The 21,639-nt window shown below is 39.9% G+C and overlaps 1 protein-coding gene across 2 annotated transcripts in view; it reads right to left on the reverse strand.

Moving 5' to 3' along the window:
- The window catches only part of LOC124605291 (histone-lysine N-methyltransferase NSD3), a 135,158-nt gene that overhangs the window by 82,150 nt on the left and 31,369 nt on the right, over positions 1–21,639 (reverse strand). For both annotated transcript variants that reach the window (XM_047136872.1, XM_047136871.1), the window contains exon 6: positions 15,077–15,285. In XM_047136872.1, the coding sequence (XP_046992828.1) occupies positions 15,077–15,285 (209 nt within the window). The remainder of the gene's footprint in view (positions 1–15,076; positions 15,286–21,639) is intronic.

Raw genomic sequence — 21,639 nt, forward strand, 5'->3', positions numbered from 1 at the left:
GAAGTGTTGAGTGCTATCGACAAGGAATTTCAAATTGATTCTGTATTTCTGGAAGGCTTTTGATACTGTACCACACAAGCGGCTAGTAGAGAAATTGCGTGCCTATGGAGTATCGTCTCGGTTATGTGACTGGATTCGTGATTTCCTGTCAGAGAGGTCACAGTTCATAGTGACTAACGGAAAGTAATCGAGTAAAACAGAAGTGATTTCTGGCATACCCCAAGGTAGTGTTGTAGACTCTTTGCTGTTCAGTATCTATATAAACGATTTGGGAGACAATCTGAGCAGCCGTCTTAGGTTGTTTGCAGATGATGCTGCTGTTTATCGATTAGTAAAGCCATCAGAAGATCACAACAAATTGCAAAACGATTTAGAAAATATATATGTATGGTGAGAAAATTGGCAATTGACGCTAAATAACAGAAAGTTTGAGGTCATCCACAAGAGTACTAAAAGGAATCCGTCACACTTTGGTTGCACGATAAATCAGTTAAATCTAAAGGCCATAAATTCAACTAAATACCCAGAAATTACAATTACGAACAATTTAAATTGGAAGGAACACGCTGAAAATGTTGTAGGGAAGGCTAACCAAAACTGCATTTTAATGGCAAGACACTTAGGAACTGAAATGGATCTACTAAGGAGACAGCATACACTACGTTTTTCCATCCTCTTTTAGAATACTGCTGCGCAGTGTGGGATCCTTACCAGATAGGATTGATGGAGTACATCGAGGGGTTTAAAGAAAGGCAGCACGTTTTGTATTATCGCGAAAAAGGGGAGAGAATGTCACTGAAATGGTAAAGTATTTAGGATGGAGATAATTAAAACAAAGGCATTTTTCGCTGCGGAGGAATCTTCTCACGAAATTCCAATCACCAACTTTCTCCTCTGAGTGCGAAAATATTTTGTTGATGTTGACCTACATAGGGAGACACCATCACCTTGATAAAATAAGGGAAATCATAGCTCGTATGGAAAGATATATGTAATCATTCTTTCCATGCACTATACGAGACTGGAATAATAGAGAATTGTGAAGGTGGTTTGATGAAACCTCTGTCAAGCACTTAAATGTGACTTGCAGAGTTCCTATGTAGATGAAGAATAATAGTAAAAAGAATGACATTCAAAGCCCAAGAACAACTGACACGAGGGGGGGTAAAGAAATCAAATTTATCGTAAGAACTGTTCACAGAGTAAATGTGCAAGTCTAAGAAAACATTATTTTCCCAAATTACGTGGCACACACATTGGTTCATTTCATGGTATCACTTGTTCGCCATGTCTCCTGATGCTTAAAAAGTAGAATGGTCATGTTTATTGCAAATACTGTCAAATGTGAAGTTGGTGGTAAGATTTTCTGCACTTTTTTGAAACTAGCACGCTTGCATGAGCCAACTTTGAACCTCCATGAATTTTTTCTCGCCTGCAAGCAGCAGATAAGTGAAGTAGTGCTTTCATTGCAAGGGAAATGACGCAATGACTGAAGCAGCTCTAGTGCATCAAACTTTGCCAGAAACTGGGTAACAGTGAGGTGGAAACCATTTGCAAGATTCAGACAGCTTTGAGTGACAATACTATGGGCACCACACAGATTAAGGAGTGGTTCAACTGACTGACAAACTGGTGCACTTCGGTGGACAATGAGAGACACTCCAATCGGCCATCAACATGCCAAAATGACCAGGTCATTGCCAATGTGAATGCTGTGGTGATGTAGGACCATTGTGTGACTATCAGAGAAATTGTGGAAGAGATAGGCATCAGTACTTTTTTGGCACATATCACTGTGACTGAAAATTTGGCCATGAAGAGAGAGTTAGCTAAATTCGTGCCAAAGCTGCTGATGGGGGAACAAAAGCAATTTTATGATTTTTGGCGATAAAACAGATGCCTGTGCTTCAAAATGCTCCTTACTCTCCTGATATGGCCTCCTGCAACGTCACGCTGTTCAAAAGGCCATTGAAACAACACAATTTCGGGAAAGAGAGCACACTATGGCAGCAGCGACAGCCAAACTAAACTGCTTTCCAAATGAGGTAGAAGTGGAGGATCATCAGCTGTGACTGATGAATTGATGCCAATGACTGAAGAAAAATTCAGACATGGTAAGCAGTTGACTGTTTATCATAAATGCCCAAATGTGTCAAACTGTTCTCGTCGAAATAGTAACAAAGAGAATGCATATCATACACTGTACACAGAAGTAAAGCAATGCTTTGCAGACTGGAACTGACACCACATGGTACCAACTGGCCACCATGTCACCCTCTGTCAGTGACGTCATTTGCATTTGGATGGAGGGTTATGGGGTGAACACACTGCTCTTCTTGCTGTTGTCGGCTTCCCACACCTTCAAGACACTGCATCTCACTCACTCATCTCCTCAAGTGGCATCATGGTACTGACTGCACCATGTTCCAGTCCTCCAACCAAGGAAAACCCAAGCACTCTGGAAATCAGACCTGGGTCCTCCACATAGCAATCAGACATTCTGGCCACTTAGCTATGGAGGCAGACACGGCACACGGTGGCTACTGAAAGTGCTAACTGAAGACCACAAACTAATTTCATTGGCTGATACAAGTATTTCCCACCATTCTGAATAAGATGACCATTTGGAATGAACTGCAATTAGCAATAAGAATTGAGTACAAAATTGCAAGCTAATGTGCCGTCAATGAAGAGAAATAGAAGTGGAATACATCTACAACATTGAAGGAAAAAAGGGGAATCTCTTACAAAATGTATGAACACAGGAAGCATAATGTACAAAAGCAACAAAAGTATTATAAGAAGTGAATGAAAAACATAGTGCTTCAAAAATACTGTCTTTGTCTTCTAGCTTTCCCTTCCAGACATCCCACATATTACATAAAAAGATTATAAATAAAATAAAAGTAACTGAAAGTCATCAACCTGCAATACTCATACGAATAATTGTAACAGTAATAGAACTGAAGCGATCTTGCCTTTACAGTAACCAAGAGGGACTACAGGCAAGACAGTGGCAACTGACACAAAACTTTGTAATTAGATGCCTTTGAAGAAATCTTTCTCAACCCCCCCCCCCCTTCTCCTTTCCCTATGTCAGTACTGCAATGTTTACAAGGTCTGTCACAGCTGCAATATCATTTATGTAGGAACAACGCAAGAAATATTGAATTTAATCGATGAAAGGTGAAAATATAAACATGTCACAAATGAAGCAGATGAAAGGGAATGCAAAAGTCTAAAAAATGAGATCGACAGGAAGTGCAAAATAGCTAAGCAGAAAGAAGCATATATATCGCAAAGGGTAAGACAGATGCTGCCTGCAGGAAAATTAAAAAGATCTTTAGAGAAAAGATAACCACCTATATGAATATCAAGAGCTCAGATGGAAAACCAGTCCTAAGCATAAAAGGGAAAGCAGAAAGGTGGAAGGAATATATAGAGGGTCTACACAAGGCAGATGTACTTGAGGGCAATACTATGGAAATAGAAGAGGATGAGGATGTGAAGGGTTATATGATACTGCTTAAACAATCTGACAGAGTACTGAAAGATCTAAATCGAAACAAGGCCCCGGGAGTAGACAAACATTCCGTTAGAACTACCGGTAGCCTTGGGAGAGTCAGCAACGACAAAACTCTTCCGTATGGTGAGTAAGACATATGAGACAGGCGGATTACCCTCAGACTTCAAGAAGAATATAATAATTCCAATTCCAAAGAAAGCAGCTGCTGACAGTGTGAAAAACTGAACCATCAGTTTAATAAGTAACAGTTGCAAAATACTAACACAAATCCTTTATAGAAGAATGGAAAAACTGGTAGAAGCTGAGCTTGGGAAAGACCAGTTTGGATTCCAGAGAAATGTTAGAATACGCGAGGCAATATTGACCCTACAACTAATCTTAGAAGATAATTTAAGGAAAGGCGAATCTATGTTTCTAGCATTTGTAGACTTACAGAAAGCTTTTGACAACGCTGACTGGAATACTCTCTTTTAAAGTCTAAAGTTGGCTGGGGCAGAATACAGGGAACGAAAGACTATCCACAATTTGTTCAGAAATCAGATGGCAGTTATAAGAGTCAAGGTGCATGAAAGGGAGCCACTGGTTGAGAAGGGAGTGAGACAGGGTTATAGCCTATTCCCAGTGTTATTCAGCCTGTATATTGAGCAAGCAATAAAGGAAACAAAACAAAAAATTGGAATAGGAATTTAAGTCCAGGGAGAAGAAATAAAAACTGAGGTTTGCCAATGACATTGTAATTCTGTTGGAGACAGAAAATGACTTGCAAGAGCAGTTGAATGGAATGAACAGTGTCTTGAAAGAGGAGGTGAAGATCAACAAAAGCAAAAAGGAAGATAATGGAAAGTAGTGAAATTAAATCAGGTGACGATGAGGGAATTCGATTACGAAATGGGACAAGTAGCAGATGAGCTTCGCTATTTGAAAGCAAAGTAACTGATGACGGTCAAAGTAGGGAGGATATAAGGTGTAGACTGGCAACAGCAAGAAAAGTGTGTCTGAAGAAAAGAAATTTGTTAACATCGAGTATAGATTTAAGAGTAAGGAAGTCCTTCGTGGAAGTATTTGTTTGGAGTGTAGCCATGTATGGAAGTTTAACTTGGATGACAAACAGTTTAGACAAGAAGAGAATAGAAGCTTTTGAAATGTTGTGAAGAATGGTGAAGATTGGGCGAGTATATCCTGTAACTCACGAGGTGGTACTGAATAGAATTGAGGAGAAGAGAAATTTGTGGCACAACCTGACTAGAAGGAGAAATCTGTTAGTGGGGCACATTCTGAGGTGTCAAGGGATCACCAATCTAATACAGGAGGGTAGCATGGGGGGTAAAAATCTTAGAGGAAGACTAAGAGATGAATACATTAAGCAGATTCAGAAAGATTGAGGTTGCAGTAGTTGCTCGAGGATGAAGAGGTTTGCACAGGATAGAGTAGCATGGAGAGCTGCTCTCAAACCACTCTCTGGACTGAAGACCGCAACCACCACCACCACCACCACCACCACCAACAACAACAACAGGGACAACTTTGTCAACAGTAGCAATGAGTCACTATATAGCACATACTTAAAAGTATTATGAAAAGGATAGATTGCTACTCCCTCTATAAATGAGATGCTGAGTAGCAGACAGGCACAAAGAAAAAGACTGTCATACAATTTAGCTTTCGACCAAAAGCCCTTCTTTCGAAGTAGAAAACACACACACACACACACACACACACACACACACATTCACACAAGTACAACTCTCTTGTTCCTGTTATCTGTGTTTGTGTAAACGTGTGCTTTCTACTTCGGAACGAGGCCTTTTGACCGAAAGCTAAAATGAATAATAGTCTCTTCTTTGTGCCTGTATGCAACTCAGAATCTCCTCTACAGGGTGAGCAAAATTTCCTTTTCATACCAATGCTGTTAATCTATCTTAGACCTTCCATTGTCAGATATATTTAAGAGTGTACTTCAAGAAATTGTGTGTGTCTGAGAGGTTATTTCAATCATGGAAAAGGTAAGACACTCATATATTTATATTTTGTGACTACAGAATAGTTCTAAAACCTTCCAAATCCATGAAGTCAATAGCCAAGACCGAGATCTGTAGTGCAACTTGTGTGCTGACACATAAGCCAATTGGTTGTGTACCTGTATAAGAGCAGCTATGTGTGATACATAGCCTGACAAAGGTGGTACTGCATGACATTTGGCAGTACCTTGGCAGTTCCTCTTGTTTGTACTGCGTGATACAGGATACCTCTTATGCTACAGCCACCAACTTCAGTCAGGAAATTTCTTGTTCGAAGTTATTTGGTCGTGGCAATCATATGTGATTGCATGCATTGGTCTAATACTTTAATGTGAATTCTTTTGGCCAGACTAACATTATCATCAACATCAGTGCCATTGGTAATTCACCACCCACGAAACTTATGTACCTGGGTTTGAGTCCTGCTCTGGCACACAGTTTTAACATGTTAAAAATGTTCCTCACTTCATATACTCCACTAAAGTATAAATAAGACCTCTCAACATCTTATTTCTTGTTTACAACCAACATATGCTATGAAAAATGAGTATCCATCCCCCACTCAAGCTGTATGTCTGCCACATAGTTTTTATCAGTGCACCCTCACATACACATTTACACATACTGCAACAAGTTCTACAGAAATGGATAGTTACTGAGGAACATATTTAGACAGTTATTGCAGGCACTACGGCAATAGTCCGAGTTTAACTGCATTGTGTGAAAAATAATGCATCTAACAACAGCTCATCACACGGACTATCTAATTGTTTACAGGCACTGTGAGTATGAGTCAGCAACTGCTGCAGAACACTACTGCTAGTACTTTCCTATAATAGCATTTCAGACTGAAATATGGTTGCCATAGTTTGAGATAGGATATCATTAGTACAGTGCATTTTCTAGTACTCAATGTCATCTGAACAAGTCCACTGACACAATGTGAAAGACGAGAAAAGCAAGATTACTGACAGGATACACTGTAGCCAAACAACCACTGCAATAGGCTCAACTGCTTTCATTTTCAGAGTGTGCTAAAACTGTACAAAGGGCATAATTCCTAAGTACACACAATTTTGCTTTAGATACTGATGTGACTAGTTGTATGATTCTTCTGATATTTTGCAATTACAAAATTACTCACCACATATAAATCTGCAATCGTGATAAGTCATTTGTGGCCTCCCAGAGACAAAAACTCTCAATTTCTGGAAACATCCCCCAGGCTGTGGCTAAGCCATGTCTCCGCAATATCCTTTCTTTCAGGAGTGCTAGTTCTGCAAGGTTCGCAGGAGAGCTTCTGTAAAGTTTGGAAGGTAGGAGACGAGGTACTGGCAAAAGTAAAGCTGTGAGTACCGGGCGTGAGTCATGCTTCGGTAGCTCAGTTGGTAGAGCATTTGCCCGCGAAAGGCAAAGGTCCCGAGTTAGAGTCTCGGTCGGGCACACAGTTTTAATCTGTCAGGAAGCTTCAAAAACTCTCAATATTGCAATTATAAAATTTTAATTTTATTTCTCAACAGGTGTGTGGTCTGTCTCAAACGGTTGGCAAATTTTTATGCACAATGTTGTACTTCAATCCAACAGGAAGCGTTCAACTACAATTTTTACCAAAAATTGTCATTTTTATGTGATAAAGTCTTACCACTTCTCAGCAAAAACTCTGATTATGATGCAAACTTAGGTTTAACATAGTCTGCCTTTTGCTTTTATCACTCTACTTACACACCAGTAATCCAATCTCCCATTCAGTTTTCACATCTCTTGAATGATCTATTAGTATAATCATTAGCTGCCACATACTAAAATCTCCCTCCAGTGCCTTTCAACATTTATCAATTACTGTTTCCTTGCACCAACATGTTATTAGTAACTGATAGTCAGCCAATGGCTGTTTGATATTTATTCACCACCACCACCACCACCACCACCACCACGTCTGAATAATTTCATCTTTTAAGGTGTAAGAAGTCTAACACAACACTTAGTTTATTTCTGAATAAGCTAGCTTACAAAGAAATGGCAGCGAAGATGGCTGGTGAAACAACTGTTCTCAACAAAAACAGCTGTATAATTGGTAGCCTGATACTTGGAGAACTCACCATACATGGATGTATTTTCACAATGTGTTACAAGATTTCTATTGTGTGTCCTTAGTACCTGTACAGGCGTGACAATAACACTAAACAGCAATGTCATCACAAAATACTGCAGGCTGGAGCCAGCAGTGGCTCAACAAGCCAGGGAACAGAACCCTACCAGAGGAAATGCAATCCACTGTAAGTTAATCTACGGGGAAGCAGAAAGTCCGAAGCCATGTAGAGATGTGGACAGGGATGAATAGAACACACAGCAGGTTTGGGCAGCTGATGACTGAATGCACGGCAATGGCAAGAGGGCAAGGTGAGACCCACAGTAGTTGAGCTCAGCATTAGAAATGCACCGCCCAGCTTGCTGTCGCCCTTATGTAAACACTTTGTTTGGTGGGTTTGCCTATACAATGTGTCATCTGTGAACCGTTTGTAGTCGTCTGTACTGGTCTGCTCCACTACCCACGCCAGCCCACCTGCCTCCACTGCACGTCCGCTAGTGGCAATACTGAAGTGTCAATTCTACAATATCTTCCAGAGATCTCCATGAAAAGCCTTGGTACTTTGACAAATGTTTCACGATACACACTCATTAATCTTCTTTGTCAATACAAATATCTCTCTTCTCTCAAACAAATATTGCAAAAATACACCTATACAAAAACAACCTCTACATACACTTCAGAGGTTGACCATTAGTGCAGAAAGGAGTCAGATATATGGCTACATGTGCCTTGAACAATATAGCAGAACATATTAAATGTCTTGTTGGTAATGTGGGATTTAAGACTGAGAAAGAATTTCCTGTTTGGCAACTCCTACTTCACTGAAGAGCATTTTTGCAGAAACTCCAGCTTACTGTTTTGTCATTACATTGTTTTGCAATTTAATAAAATATACATTTTTGATGATTTTCCATATCCCTCAGATTCATCCCTATGAGACCCATGGACCATGACATGACAAACTCAATGCGATTGAAACATAGGGGCATTTAATACTTTTGGTTGCTATATTTTCTAGTTTAAAAGTAAACCAGTGCCAATTTACAAATTTCTTTTAGTGGACAACCAGCGACAAAATTATAGACACTGTCTAAACGCGCTGTCCCGATCCATTTCTGCATTCTGCAAGGAAAACGGAAGGCAAATGTATATACAGACATGAGAGTGAATCCTATAATATACTAATGCTGCTGACAGAAACTGAAGCCTGCACTCACATATGCACTTCCAAGTAGACGTGAGAAAAAAAAAAGACAGTTTCCACCTGTGCACTTCTCAACTTCCACACAGCACCAACCACGTAATTTTGAGGAACTCAAGGGTAGAATACAGCAACTTGGCACAAAGATAATGTGAGTATTTTAAGCAAGTTGAGTCAACAGCAGCCTTTTTTTTTTGTTTTTTTTTTTGGGGAGGGGGGGGGGGGGGGGCACACTGAGGGGACAGAATTCAGCTGAATTAAATTTGAAAATTTCCCTTAAGTATAAGAGGTGCTAAAATTTACTGTACACTCCTCATCTACAAATGAGCAAGCATGTGTAAATTTTTTGTAGCCTTGCTATCTATAAATGAGCACATATATATGTACAATTCACTTTCTTACAATTTTAATAAGTGTGTGGGACAAAAAATGTTATTTGTATGTAGACGATATTCAGCGTATGTAGAGGTATTTGTTTCATTTTTTTATTTGTAGCAAATAATGAAAGTAGATTATTAATTCATTACAATTAAAGCAGTGTTTTGTACCTATTTAGAAATGTTGAGAAGTGAAGCTGCAGTAATCAAGGAATGTAATAATTAAGGTGAATAAGTCTGACTTGGACAAATGTTATATGTTTTTTTCCAAAAATTCAAAAAGAAGAGACTTATTGAAAAGCACATCCACATTATTTTAATTCTGACTCAACGATATCCAGAATTTACACCACTTTTACAGGACGGACATGCTGAAGACAATCTGCAATAAGTTAGCAAATTCAGCCTACACTGTCATGCATGGGAGCATTACACTACAATGATTTAAGGCTAAGAAACTGTACCACTTAAAAATAATTTTGCGATCATTTCAGGTTTTATAATAAAACTGAAGACTGGTTTAAAAATTTTCTTTCTACCGCGAATTGACAGAATATTTAAAAGTGGTACCGAAGCACTGTGATTCAGTGGTGCGCGAGTTTCATGTACTTAACAGTGATGAAACATCAACAATCAGTTGAAGTCTGATTAATGCATCCAGAAGTTGTCAAATGCTATACTGTTTGAACATTAAACAATTTTAAAATCATTAATATTGCATTTGTGAAGTACAAAAGAGTGAGTTTTCATTGCAACATAAATAAACAATGCATCTCCAAAACATCAATAGCGAGAACAAGAAGTAAGAACCATTGTTCCGCAATATTTACCAATAACTAGTAAATAAGAAGACTTTCTGGAAATTTAATTTAATTTTGAATAGTATTCAGCGATGAAGACTAAAAAGTTGAAAGTTGATAATACATACACTATAGAAGTGACAGGTGTGCAGCTTGTTTTCCGGGGAGAACCCAGACAGCGAAGTGGGTGTGCTCAACCTGCCTAGCAGTGATTCGCACTCAGTAATTGCAGTCAGCAGTTCCACACATTTGGGGAATTTGGCATAATGGACCTTCGGTGACGATCAAGCATATGTAGTCTTACAGGGTGTATACGGGGACAAGGAAAAAAAAATTCCCGGATATCCCGTTTAAAAATATGCTTTTTCCCGGGCGAAAATACACTTTTTCTGTGCTAAGTGACAGTAGGTTTTCCGTAGATTTTTCCTCGGAACTCATAAACTTATCACTCCTTTGAATGGTTAACGTTTAATACAATCGCATAGAACTTCCCGGAAAAAAAAGAAAAGACAGGGCAAAGAAGTTTTGGAGAGACTTAATAAAAAAAAAAAAAGGAGAGAAGTTTTGGAAAGACCTTTGATTTGCAGCAACATATACGCTGCATATTTTCGTATTACGAAAGTATAAATTCGAATTGCACCAAACACAGCGCGTTAGTTTCCGGAGCGTTGAAACCGAGGTTGCGATGTCCTTTTGTAGGCCAATCGTATCTCATGCCACGAGATCTTGTCAGCCGATGACAGCAGCTATTCAGAGCATATGACACGTGTTATAGTCAGGCAATAGCAAGATCACTGGTTACGTAGCGCGAACACGCAAGAGGAAAAGTTAACGGTTTACATTAATGTACACAGTACCATATATCTACAAGAAAAGCTAAGCTTTCACATGTAACATTTATCTTTTTTGCGTGTGTTATACTTTAAGACACATCACACAAATGTGCCAGTAAATTTAAAATTATGACATAAATGTCTCGGCTCAAAATTCTTGTTAAGTGGCTGGTCCTCAAATTGTTCAGTTTCAAACGCTCTGTGATTTTCATATCCATCCCACTTTCTCACACGTAACGTAATTCATCTTGCGTAAAAAGAAATTTACTTTGAAAGTAACGCTTTTCTAACCACCGTTCGCAATACTATCCAGAGATTGTTAGAAATAGGTTCAATTTACCAGTTGCCAGAGAGCGCCAGAAAACAGGCATTATTGAGCGTGTGCAACTCCAGTGGTTTAGGAAGCCCGTATGCTCCTTTGTATAAAGCACTAAGAGAGCTTACATTACACCATAAAAGAAACAGTGCATCAGAGGATACTCCAAACGGCATCGGAATTTAGTAAAGCATACTAAAATGCATAATTCGGCTTGAAGTGCAAATTGGCTTTTTCCAGATTCACAATGAAGTAGGTCCCATCTGATATTAAGCTTTTCAGTGTGGTTTTTGGGATGTAAATTTTCTTGCAGTACCATTGCTCTACGATCTCATTTTTGGTTCTTTATTATGGCATAATGTCATATATGGCAGAAGATGATAACATGCACTTGAAATTCAGCTAGCCAATACTGTAGAATGAAACACTTCGTTTCAAATAAAATGATTACCTCAGCTGAAAGATTAATAAAGCCAAATTTCTTTAGCAAACTTGCAAAAATAACTTCACTGTTCTGCAAGGCGATTAATGCTTGACTGCTACAAACTTGGAAATAAAATAAAATCAGAAAACTGAAATTAATAATATATTTTTGCCCTCTGTAATTATGTGAATGTATTTTAATTCACTTGATAGCTCCCGGCCACAGAAATCTGTTTTGTTTTCATTTGACGTGGGAGCTGAACACGAAGAGAATCAGCGAAATCACTTAACGTAAACACGGGTCACGTGGCGGTTAACCCCCTCAACTCAGACAACTCTGTGCAGGTGTGAATCTGGCAGCTAGGGCGCCCGAGAAAAATTTTTCTCGTTTGCATCTGGCTGCTTGCTGCTACTACCGATACAGCTAACAGCCAAACTTCAAGTAGCGGGAAGCGGGAGAAGGTACTGCTTATACGCGAGTCAAATGCGCAAGCGCAACAGACCGCTGGCAATTGGTCAAACGAACCTAATATGTACAGTTGTGACGTCATGCTCATAGCAAGCAGTTTATTGTTACGAAGAATTACAGTCTGTGCCCTACGACCTTTGACATCTTTTTGCTATTTGCAGACGCTTGTGCGTGCATGGTTTTTTGTTGTTGTAAATTGCACATTTCCTTTGTCACTAAAGTTTTATTTTTTTCCCTCTCGTTTATATTTTATTGCTGCAGTATCATTCTCCAGTAGCAGGATATAATAACATTCTTTGCTAGAGAATCAATTCTGCAGTCAAAATTACAAAAATTTAACTGAAAGCTAAAACAATAAAAAATTCCCGGAATTCCGAAAAATTCCCGGGTTTTTCCCGGTTTTCTCCCGGATGAAAAAATTCCCGGGTTTTTCCCGGAACTCCCGGTTGACCCGGATCGTATACACCCTGTCTTAACAGATAGGCATCAGATGCGCCCTTTAGGAACTCTAATTGGTATTCAATTTATCAAAACACAATGTGTTCTGCTCAAATAAGGTAATATTCATCATACAGTGGATTTTCAATTCCAATTCACACAGTGACCTTGTAAGGTGAATTCCAATTTATATAGTGATCTTCATTGGTTTTTGAACGATTATGATAAAAAATATTTACTATTACAAGGTGTACAACTTTGCTTTTGCCGTTTTTTCCTCAACATTTGAGGCTTTAATGAAACAAATTGGTTATACATGTCTCATTCAAAGCATTTTCCATTGCTGGCCACTACTTTTTCCTATCTTTCAGGCAGGGTACAAATCCCACGTCAAAAAAAAATTGTTCATCTTTCGAAACAATCCACGAATCGATCCAATTTGTGACTTCTTCATGAGATCGGAAGTGCTGGTCAGCCAGGCCATGCGCCTTGATCTAAACAGGTGATAGAGGGAGCAATGTATGGAGAACAGAATGGGAATATTTCACCTTTCCACAATTACATAATACACGCAAATTCAGCAAAATATGCATCCCTGAAAGACTGATGATTATATCGTTTCTTAGTTGAACTCATCACGAAAACACTAAATCGCACACAAATTCGTCACATAGTTGCATGCATACCAGAACCACAACAAACACTGCATAAACAAAGCTTTCCCGCTAACATGCAGCTGAAGCACAACACGTAAACACTAAATCTGACACCAATTCGTCACACAATTGCATGAATACCAGAACATACTGCATAAACCACATAAAAGCAAGCATAAACAACGCTTTCCCACTAACATGCATTCTAAGCACGAAGAGTATGCAGCAATAATCTGCGAGATGCGATTATCGATAGAACATTTGATCAACTTTCGCCAGCGGTGTTTCAAACACACAGAGTTAATGACAAAAGCACAGTGATATTCTGCAAGAAGGGATTATCGATAATATTATTGGTCAACTTTCAGTCGAATTTCAAATACTCGCATCTCAGAATAGCAGCTATAATTTAAAGTCAAAACTGAAACGCAATATGAAAGCACAGGGTGGAAAGAAGCCCAGGAGTTGGAAAAAAATGTTCATCTGGAGAACTGGAAGGGAAGAAGACACAAGAAAAGTGGAAACGAAACATTACAACTGACCAGACAAAATGTAGGGTAAAGGCAGGGAGAATCTGGCCAATGTGGAGGCAAGGTCAAGGCCTCCATAACCAACATCTATGCAAATTGAGAGACTCAAATTCCAAATGAAAAATCAAGGATTTATACCCGAGACGACAAACCACTTTTGCAAAGAAAACCAAGGACAAGCATAACCAAGCGAGGGTCATCCGCTAACACTCGAGACAAGGAAGCTGGAAGTGCGAAGGGCCAAAAGGCAGGGGGAGATCAGCAAAATATGGATCACCATGAGGAGAACCCTGCAACTACAAGGGGTGATCAGCTCATTGCAGAGCAAAAAACCGTAGGTCAACCTAATATGGCCAATACGATGACGGCAGAGGGTAGTAGATTCCAGCCGAGAGAGGCAGAAGGAAGAACACCACATGGTCGGAGTCTCCTTGATGGTGCAAAGTTTATTAGAAAGAGGGGTAGCTCCCAAGAACTGGCCCACGATTGAGCAAAAAGGGATTTGATGTAAAGCCACAAATCCAGTCTCAGAGGTGTCGCCTAGAATGGTCAGCAAGTTCATTACCCAGGATACCAACGTGGCCAGGAACCCAAAGGAAATCAACCAAACAAGCAGCATCACCAAGATCAGCAAGAAGGTCAGGGTTGGCGGAGACTGAGGGGTGGCAGGAGAAACAACGAGCGATAGCCTGAAAGCCACTCATTGAGTCTGTACATAACAAAACTTGGGTGAGTGAGGACCATTTAAAGGAGCAGAGGGCCTCATAAATTGCCATCAATTCTGCAGTAAACACTCCATACATGGCGCACAGGGGATGGTGCCCCATACCAACAGAAGACTTGAAGGCATATCCCACATGATTGGCAGATGTAGAGCCATTGGTGTGAAAAACAATGGCATCCTGAAACTGCCTTATTCTTAACTTCCTATCTGTTTTACTTCGCGGATATATCAGAAGAAAATTTATTTGAGGAAACTAATAAATTACGAGACAGAATTATTCATCAGTACTTACCTATGATAAATATGTATTAATGCCAAAAGATACATATAAAATTAAAAGTGACATCACTATCCTAGCTTTCGGAACTGTTAGATCCTTGCCCGGTCAACAGAGGAGGACAGGTTGGGGATGACTGGAAAGGACAGGTGGGTCACTTAGACCCCGGGATGAGAGGGACTCACTTGTGAAGAGGATGTAGGTAGGCAAGTAGGCATGGCATGGCATTACATCGCAACACACACACACACACACACACACACACACACACACAAAATGAAAGAAAGAGAGAGAGAGAGAGAGAGAGCTTAAACATTCACACCACGGCTTAGAAGCAGGTTTTTTCCCCAGTAACAAAGTCTCTAGAAATAGGATTACTTTTTGACTTTAACTTACTTTGCTTTTGTGCTTTTCTTCACACTTTTCGGCTTTTTTTCTGTGATCTGCTTTAGTTCACCAGATTCTGCATTTTTGTCATCAGCTGAAGATTCTTCAGATCTGTCATTCACTGGGAAGTTTTTCACTGAATCCGGAACTGTACTGAGACTACTATTTGTGTCAGATGTATCATCAGATGTACTGTCCGGTGTTTTTTCTAGTTTTATCTGTTGAATATAGAAAGCAGATTTAAATCATCGTACAAGTTTTGATAAACAAACTGAGTATGAAAACTCTCTCAAAGGAATAAATATTAAACTGCTGCAGCGCATGTAAAAGAAATTAAGACAGGGAGTCATTTGTAGCTGCCATTGCAATGGGTTAAAAAAACTAGTTTCCTACTGAACTCATAAAATGGACAGTTAAATATTCATTACTGAAGGAACTTTTATATTGTACAACATACCAGAAAACAAAGTAGTATTGACACATACGCTACTCTTACACTGCCAAACATTGACTGGAAAATGCTATGACCAGGAAATTACAATAACATAAAAACAGTAATATTAGATGTCTTGTATGGTTGAGATGGACATAAGCGCAAAGAGAGGGTGAGCGGGAGGATGTGGGTGTGAGGGAGAAAGGTACTTTAGAATGTAAGGTGAGAGGCATGGAGGACTCCAAGGTACACTGGACATAGCATGTTTCCCATCATCTATCTTGAACAATGTCATTAACAGCTACCTAACTTAACATCTAAATAATCTCTTTTCCTATACATTGCCAAAACAAAGCACTCAAAAGGTAAGAATGATTTCATCTATGCTCCTGGCCATTAAAACTGCAACACCAAGAAAGTGACATGCAGAACACATCAAATTGGCATGAAAATAGCTTGTGGTCTTGTGGTAGCTTTCTCGCTTTCCGCGCATGGGGTCCCGGGTTCGATTCGCAGCGGGGTCAAGGATTTTCCCTGCCTCCAGATAACTAGGTGGTGTTGTGTTGTCATTGTCATCATCATCATCATCATCATCATCATAAAACATGTAAAATATGAACAAGAGCCATGAGGGAACAATAAGAGTGGGCGACCAAGAACAAAGTGCTTGGATAAAAAAGAACGTACGGGATGTAGTCTTTCAACACTACTGTTCAATTTGCACATCAAAGAAGCAATGATGGGAATAAAAGATAGGTTCAGCAGAGGAATTAAAATTCAAGGTGAAAGAATATCAATAATGCAATTTGCTGATGGCATTGCTATTGTTAGTGAAAGGGGTGACGAAGAATTACATGATCTGCTGAATGGAATGAACAGTCTCATAAGCACAGAATATGGATAGAGAGTAAATCGAAGAAAGACGAAAGTAATGAGAAGCAGCAGAAATGAGAGCAGCGAGAAACTTATCAGGATTGATGATCACGAAATATATGAAGTTAAGGAATTCTACTACGTAGATAGCAAAATAACTAGTGATGAACGGAGCAAGAACATCAAAAGCAGACTAGCACTGGCAAAAAGGGCATTCCTGGCAACAAGAAGTCTATTGGTATCAAACATAGGCCTTAATTTGAGGAAGAAATTTCTGAGAATGTACGTCTGGAGCACAGCATTGTATGGTAGTGATACAGGGACAATGCGAAAACTGGAACAGAAGAGAATCAAAGTATTTGAGATGTGGTGCTACACACAAATGTTGAAAATTAGGTGGACTGATAAGCTAAGGAATGAGGAAAAACAATAACAGTAGAGAAAGCCAGAGATTGGAATACATTCCGCAAACAACTGAGGTCATAGGTTGCAAGTGCTACTCTAAGATGAAGAGATTGGGACAGGAGTGGAATTCGTGGCAGGCCACATCAAACCAATCAAAAGACCATTGATATAAAAAATAAATAAATAAATAAAACACATTTGTGATATGCAAATGATTACGTTTGCAGTATAACCATGCAAAAATAAAGAGGGGTAACACCACCCACATTGTATAAGTGAAGCTTATGCCGTGGGTTCCTAATTCAGAAATCAAATTTCAATTATGGTTGCTTGTAAGAAGATTGTGTTATGCCTCACGTAACAAAGATACCTCTACCATCAAGTGTCAGAGTTTGACAGCAGCAGCACCATAGCCTACCAAGACTGTGGTTTATTGATCTATGATATGGCTCAACATCTTGGTTGGGATGCCACAATTCATGGAATTAATGTGTTCAGGAAGGACATACTCAACACCATGCAGGGTCTCAAATGGCCCCAAACAACTACCGTCAGAAAGGACATGCAGAATTTACAACCACATCACATATTTCAATACATTAAATAGGATTGTTCACAGTAAAGCCGGGAATGCACACATACAGTGCAATACTGTCTGTAACAGCATGAACAATCAACACTGCAACCATTTTTATGGCTTCCCTTGATGTGACCACAGACAGAGGTGCATTAACAGTGGTGGTCTCCAAGACAACATTGCACACGTGCGCACATGCATGCACACATGCACACAAAGTAGCACCACATCGACTTCTTGGAAATGTCACTGTTATGCGTATAGTATCACAATGGACATACAGGTATTTATCTGTGGAGGCTCTTGAGGAGCGAAAGTTTCCAGATCACATTCATCATTGTCATATGGGGTCAGCACCTGAAGTGGTAGGACAAGGGTGCCGTAGGATACACAATTCACTCACCCCTTGTATGTATAGCTGGTAATCTGGACAGCAGCTGTTACATTTCTGATGTGTCAAGGTTAGTAGCTGTGCCCTATCTCTAACTTCTCTTCCAACAAGATAACACAAAATCATGTGTTGCCCACATCGAGCTGACCCAAATCAATACAAAAGTGTTAGGCTCTTGTCTTGGCAAGCACATAGACTGTTGTCTTGGTCAGTACATTTCTTAGTCATCTCACACCCATTGAAAACATTTGGTCATCACTTGCCAAGAGATGGGCACACCTCTACTTGGCAGTTATACACAGATGAACCGTCACAGTATGGAATGACCTACCCGTATCTGTCATCCAAGCTCACTTCAACTATGCCCAGTTGGGTTACAGCCAATGCTGCCAGAGGTCACAGTTCTGTGTACTAAATATCACACCTGTTATGAACACAAATCATCTACAAAATCTATAATGTATTCTTCCAGTTATACAGCATACATACAGTAAGTAAAATTTTGTTATTCTCTATTCTGCCTAATGTTTCAGTTGTAATGGTCACCACTGTATTTCCACTGGTGTGTAAATTCCATTTGGTCTACATTTGTAAGTAGTTTTAGATTGTCCCAATATTTCTTTCTATTACTTTAACTGTAGCTCATAATGGAAATGAGGCCGTATGAATGAGAGACTTAAATGTCACTTTTACATCTACACTCGTGCTCATAAATTAAGGATAATGCTGATACATGGTGAAACAACGCTCTGGTGGGCAGTTTGCAGGCATAATCACCTCGGGGTATGACCATGCAGTGCATTTGACCTGCGGTCGTCGCACGGTGACACTGGCAGCAGTCCACATACACAGAAGTATGTTGGTGCATGTCAGAGCACGGTGTAGCGAGTAAGTGTGCAGACATTTGCAGACATGCTAATGGTGACTGTGTGTTGAAAATGGCTCAAAGAACATATATTGATGACGTTATGAGGAGTAGAATACTAGGACGACTGGAGGCTGGTCAAACACAGTAGGTCGTAGCACGGGCCCTCTGTGTGCCACAAAGTGTGATCTCAAGATTATTGCAACGATTTCAGCAGACAGGAAACATGTCCAGGCACTACAGTGTGGGACGTCCACAGTGTACAACACCACAAGAAGACCGATATCTAACAATTGGTGACCGCAGACGGCCCGGAGTACTGCAGGTACCCTTGCTCGGGACCTTACCCTATCCACTGAAACAGTTGTCTCCAAACATACAGTCTGCAGGCGACTGAACAGACATGTTTTATTCGCCTCGAGACCTGCAAGGTGCATTCCACTGGCCCCTGCTCACAGGAGAGCCCATAAAGCCTGGTGTCAAGAACACAGTATGTGGTCATTGGAGCAGTGGTCCCTGGTTATGTTCACGGATGAGTCCAGGTGTAATCTGAACAGTGATTCCCGCTGGGTTTTCATCTGGCGTGAACCAGGAACTGGATACCAACCCCTTAACGTCCTTGAAAGGAACCTGTATGGAGGTCGTGGTTTGAAGGTGTGGGGGTGGGATTATGATTGGTGCACGTACACCCCTGCATGTCTTTGACAGGGGAACTGTAACAAGTCAGGTGTATCAGGACATCATTTTGCACCAGTATGTCCTCCCTTTCAAGGGTGCAGTGGGTCCCACTTTCCTCCCGATGGATGATAACGCATGTCCCCATTCAGCTGCCATCGTGGAGGATTACCTTGAAACAGAAGATATCAGGCAAATGGAGCAGCCTGCCTGTTCTCCAGACCTAAACCCCATCATGCACGTCTGGGATGCTCTCGATCGACGTATCGCTGCACGTCTTCAAACCCTTAGGACACTTCAGGAGCTCCGACAGGCACTGGTGCAAGAATTGGAGGCTATAACCCAGCAGCTGCTAGACAACCTGATCCAGAGTATGCCAACCCACTGTGCGGCCTGTGTACATGTGCATGGTGATCATATCCCATATTGATGTCGAGGTACATGTACAGGAAATAGTCGCGTTTTGTAGCGCTTGTTTTGGGACAGTTTTCTCAACTTATCACCAATACCGTGGGCTTACAGATCTGTGTCGTGTGTGTTCCCTATGTGCTTATGCTATTAGCGCCAGTTTTGTGTAGTGCCACATTGTGTGGCATCACGTTCTGCAATTATCCTTAATTTATGAGCATGAGTGTATATCTACATGTATACTCTGCAAATCACTGTGAGGTGCATGGTAGAGGGTACACCCCACTGTACCAGTTATTCAGATTTCTTCCTGTTCCATTCACGTATGGAGCATGTGAAGAATGACTGAAAGCCTCTAAGGCTGCAGTTATTATTGTAATCTTATCTTCATGACCCCTTTGTGAGCGATACATAGGGGGTTGTAGTATATTCTTAGGGTAACCATTTACAGCCAGTTCTTGAAACTCTGACAACAAATTTTCTTGGGATGGTTTATGCCTATCTTCAAGAGTATTCCAGTTCAGTTTCTTCAGTATCTCTGTGACACTTTCCCATGGATTAAACAAACCTTTGACTATTTGTGCTGCCCTCCTCTGTGTACATTCAATATCCTGTTAGCCCTGTCTGATACAATTCCACACACTTGGGCAATATTCGAGAATTGGTTGCACTAATGATTTGTAAGCGATCTCCTTTGTAGACTGATTGCACTTCCCCAATATTCTACCCATAAACTGAAGTCTAACACCAACTTTATCCACATTAACCTATGTCATACTTCCATTTCATACCCCTACAAAGTGTTACACCCAGATATTTGTATGAATTGACCAATTCCAACAGTGACTCATTATTATAGTCATCAGATACTATGTTTTTTCGTTTCGTGTAGTGCAGAATTTTACATTTCTGAATGTGTAGAGCAAGTTGCCAATGGCTGCACCACATAGAAATCTAATCAAGATCTGACTAAATACTTATGCAGCTTCTTCAGATAGTACTTCATTATAGGTAACTGCATCATTGGCCAAAAGCCCAATTTTACTACTAATATTGTTTACAATGTCATTAATACACAACATGAACAGCAAGAGTCCTAACACACTTCCCTGGGTTCACACCTGAAGTTACGTCTACATCTGATAATGAATATCCACCCAAGATAGCATGCTGTGTTCTTCGCACCAAAAATTCCTTGATCCAGTCACAAATTTCACTTGATATCCCATATGATCGTACATTTGACGAAAAATGTAGGAGTGATAACAGTCAAATGCTTTTTGGAAATCAAGAAATACAGCATCTACCTGACTGCCTTATGTTTTTCTTATAATTGGCCTTTGTTTTCTGCTGCTTCAAACTTTATTGCAAATCATTTTTGGTTAAATTTTTTGAATAACTAACGTGTATGTCTTCCGTTCCTCAATAACTAATATATCAATGTTCTTTATGGCCTTTAAATTTTATAGTATACACAAAAATGTGAAACATATTAATCTCCTTCACTATTTTATTAACAAATTTAAATGAAATACTGATTTTTCAAATAATTGTCATCTACTTCCCTATTTCCTATACTGACTGTTTAAATAAATCCAATTAATGTCAACATTACAAGCTCACATGCTCAACATTAAGGGGAGGGGGGGGGGTCGCTGTAACAATACTGACAGGGAGATAACCCCATCCCCCCCCACACCACCTTTACCCCTTCCTTTTGCATTTTTACACATTCCAAACAATTTATTCTTTTCAGACTGTTAAATGCTCTCTCAATAGTGTTTCATTACTTCTACTTACTACACTGAAGAGCCAAAGACACTGGTACACCTGCTTAATATTGCATAGGTTATCTGCGAGCTTGCAGAAATGCCGCAACATGACATGGGATAGACTAGACTAATGTCTGAAGTAGTTATGGTGGGAATTTAACAATAAATCCTGC

This window comes from Schistocerca americana, chromosome 3, assembly GCF_021461395.2.
Source record: "Schistocerca americana isolate TAMUIC-IGC-003095 chromosome 3, iqSchAmer2.1, whole genome shotgun sequence".
Classification (NCBI taxonomy): Eukaryota; Metazoa; Arthropoda; class Insecta; order Orthoptera; family Acrididae; genus Schistocerca; species Schistocerca americana.